The 3,506-nt window shown below is 45.8% G+C and overlaps 1 protein-coding gene across 2 annotated transcripts in view; it reads right to left on the reverse strand.

The window, feature by feature from the left end:
* Positions 1–3,506, reverse strand: part of TCP10 (t-complex 10) — a 63,436-nt gene that overhangs the window by 38,393 nt on the left and 21,537 nt on the right. For both annotated transcript variants that reach the window (XM_025194331.1, XM_014526879.2), the window contains exon 6: positions 420–528. In XM_025194331.1, the coding sequence (XP_025050116.1) occupies positions 420–528 (109 nt within the window). The remainder of the gene's footprint in view (positions 1–419; positions 529–3,506) is intronic.

The raw sequence follows: 3,506 nt of genomic DNA on the forward strand, positions 1-3,506 counted from the left end.
AATGAGTGGGAAGAGGAGAGGAGGGGAGGTGCTGCTGAATAAGGAGGGGAAGGGATGGGGAGACAAGAGGAAACTCTTACTTGCTCCACGGACTTAAAAAAGAGGGTGAAGTGATCCAAAACAGGGGGTTTATCTATGCCACTTCACTACCTCTGGATCAGCTTCTAGGTGGGATGCTAGCCACACCATTCTGTTGGGTGCTATTGCCTATAGAAATCAAAATGCCTTAACCCAGTAAGCTGCTGAATTTGGGTAGATGATTGACCCTTTTTGACCTTTTTTTTAATTTGGTGTTAAAAAGGCAATAGGAGACATTCTTGTGCAGAGAGCTAGAACAAGGCCTATGCATCACCGGCAAGCAGAAGGGCACATCAGAAAGTAGAAGCAGAACACCACCAGTATAGCAAACAGCACAATACCTGCTGCTCCTGCTGATGTTTTTCTACTATTTGAGAGTCTACTTTCAATTGTTCTTCAACAAATTCCTCAAAAGTCTTCTGTCTTATACCAATTCCTGGTCTGATTGGCCTAGGCAAAGAATGAAAGGGCAGTGAATATAATGATTCCCAACAATTTTCTTTGTAATTATGAAGCAGCTGACATCTAGTTCAGATTTCAATGCTGATCTGCATTTAACAAAAAGAAGAAGTGATCAATAAGTGTAGTGCAAAACTGTCATCTAAAAACTGTTTTCACTTTCAGATCAATATCAATTTCTCCTTAAAAATAGGGAAAAAAGAAAAAGGGAAATGAAACATACCTAAAGGGAAAAGTAAATCTCAAAAGCTGGACTCTTTTTTCAACCCTGCAAACCACGTTTATTCTAAACATTTTTCTAGACTACAAATAGCTCTAGTAAAGAATGATTTAGTCAAAGGAAAATTTCTGAAATATTTGATGAAAAGAACACCAATCTCCAAAGTACCTTTGCTTTGTAAGAAAAGGGAACACATCAGAGGGACAACTGAAAGTCTGAATAACAGGCCAGGGTAGTGTAGCAAATAGTTGCATGTGTGTGGAGCTAATATACTCTAACACTTGAGCAAAGATTGCTTTTGCAAGTGTACAGTCTATCTATCTTGGTGCAGACACTATTGTTCAAAGCATGTGTATGAAGTTGTTTGTACATTCATGAGCAGTGGGTGCTTTCTGAGGATGGGAGGAGGGAAAATAGATCTGGATTCCTTGCCAAGAGAGTGGTCCCAGAGTGGTCAGATTTTTTTTCCTGGGTCTTCTGTCATCCTCCTCCTTTTTAATCTACTCATATTTGTTCATGTTTCAAAGATGTTGCCACACAATAGGAGCTGACCCAGTGGCAATGAAAGGAATAATGAGTGAGAGTGTACATGCAGGGAGCTGTGAGATCTTGTGTGCATCCTCATATGCTCATCCTCTGTACTCCTAACATTTGCAACTTTATCATGAGTCTCATGGTCCATGGTGATTTCTCCAAAGCCTGCTTTCCTGGACTCCTCTGGTTTCTGTGAGAATCTCAGGCCACTAACAGACATTCACTTAAACGCATGATGGTATCTGATTTGCAGTCCTAACTACTGCATCTCCTGCCATACCACACATGCATGGCAGTGCATGTGATTTTGAGATCAGGCATTAGATTCCAATCACACTTTACTTGCCAGTGCAAGGGGACACCAGGACCATGATCCCAAGCTTGCATCAACAAGTTGAAAGCTAGGTGCCCACAATCAGACAAAACCCTAGATGGGAGGCACATGTGATTTTTACTCATCCCTGGGCACAGGGACCCCAGGATCGGGCTGTGGTTGCTGATCCTGGGGTTCCCATAATGGGAAATGAGCAAAAACCGTGTGCGCCCCCCCAGCTGCACAGCACACATGGTTTTTGCAGATCCTGGTACACAGGGACCCCAGGATCAGGGAGCCTTTCTGCAGTCCTGGGGTTCCATCATACTGGAACCTTTAAAAACCATGTGTGAGGCTGAACTGTACATGTGGTTTTCTGACATCATAGGCGCTGGGGATCTTGGGATCAGGGACAGGCTCCTAACCCCAGGGTCCCAGGGACCAGAATGTCAGAAAACTGTTCATGCAGCTCACCTACACACATGGTTTTTAAAGGTCTGGGGTGCAGTGAGCCTGAAATTGGAGGAGACACTCCCTGATGTCAGGCTCACTGCATCCCCCTTCTGCCTCTGGGGGCCAAGTGGGACCCTTGGGTCCAGGGAATGGTTCTCCCCAGCCTGACGGGGCAGGGGACAGCTGTGTTCCAGATCTTGAGGTTGCCCCATGCTGGACCCTGACACTGAGTTGAGTGTAGGGATTTGTCATGGGCCAGCCCCAACTCACCACACATTGAATTTAAGGCATGAAAAAAAAGCCACAAAGTTACTACACATTATATGTGGAATAGCATTTGGTTCATTTACTGTATGATCATACAGTAAGGTACCTTCGGAAGGTACCTGCAGGTATATAGGGAGGTCGGACTCAATGATCTACTGAGGGGTGGCCAGATTCAATGATCTACTGAGGTCCCTTCCAACTCAAACATCTATGAATCTATGAATGCCTTAAATTGACTTGAATGTGCGGCTGGGTTACTATTTAAGGCACAATTCACCTGTTAACATTTTAAATGTAATATGCATCAGGGGGCCTCTGTTTTCAAAACCTCATGATTTAAGGGGATCCAAGGGACAGAGCTGGCAATACTGGGAATGTGTACACTGCTTCCATGGCATGCTGGATAGCACCATCCAGAGGCATGGCCCTACCCAACCACTGCTGTTCCACATGCACCAAATGCAGAACTAAGGCAATAGAGTTGTACCGAGGGTACTGCCTGCCACTTGTTCTCAAGCACACCAGATGTGGGGATCTCAAGAGTAGTGGGGGAAGGAGCCTTCAGACCAACTTCACCGCCTTGTTTCTGGGTGTGACATGCATGGAGCAAAAGTGAGGTGTGCTTACAAGCAGTGCTCTCAGAAGGACTGTGAAAGCAATACAGACAGTGGAAGTGAGTCTCCACAGTCTGATGGGGAATTCTAAGGCTGCAATTCAGTGTAAAGGTTCTCCAAGAAAATATATGGTTCCTGCTTTACACATGGCTAATCTGGGCAGGGAAAGGGGAAGCAACAATGAAGGGGGTTACCATAGGAAAGGCAGTCTCCTGATGCAGTAATAAGGAGCTCTCTCCAAGCTCAACAAGGAATAAAATGTTAAAAAAGCACCTGCTGTAGGAGTGAAATGTCATCACTGACTCCAAGATGAACATGGGCCTACAATGCGAGGTCACGGTCAGCAGGGCTAACCGGACCCTATCGTGCATCCACAGGTGCATCTCAAGTAAGGCCAAGGAGGTGATCCTCCCCATCTACACGACACTGGTCAGGCCACAGCTGGAGTACTGTGTCCAGTTCTGGGCACCCCACTTCAAGAGGAATGTGGACAACATTGAGAGGGTCCAGAGGAGGGCCACCCGCATGATCCGGGGACAGCAGGGCAGACCCTACAATGAGAGGCTAC

This window comes from Alligator sinensis, unplaced genomic scaffold (assembly GCF_000455745.1).
Source record: "Alligator sinensis unplaced genomic scaffold, ASM45574v1 scaffold1735_1, whole genome shotgun sequence".
Taxonomy (NCBI): domain Eukaryota; kingdom Metazoa; phylum Chordata; order Crocodylia; family Alligatoridae; genus Alligator; species Alligator sinensis.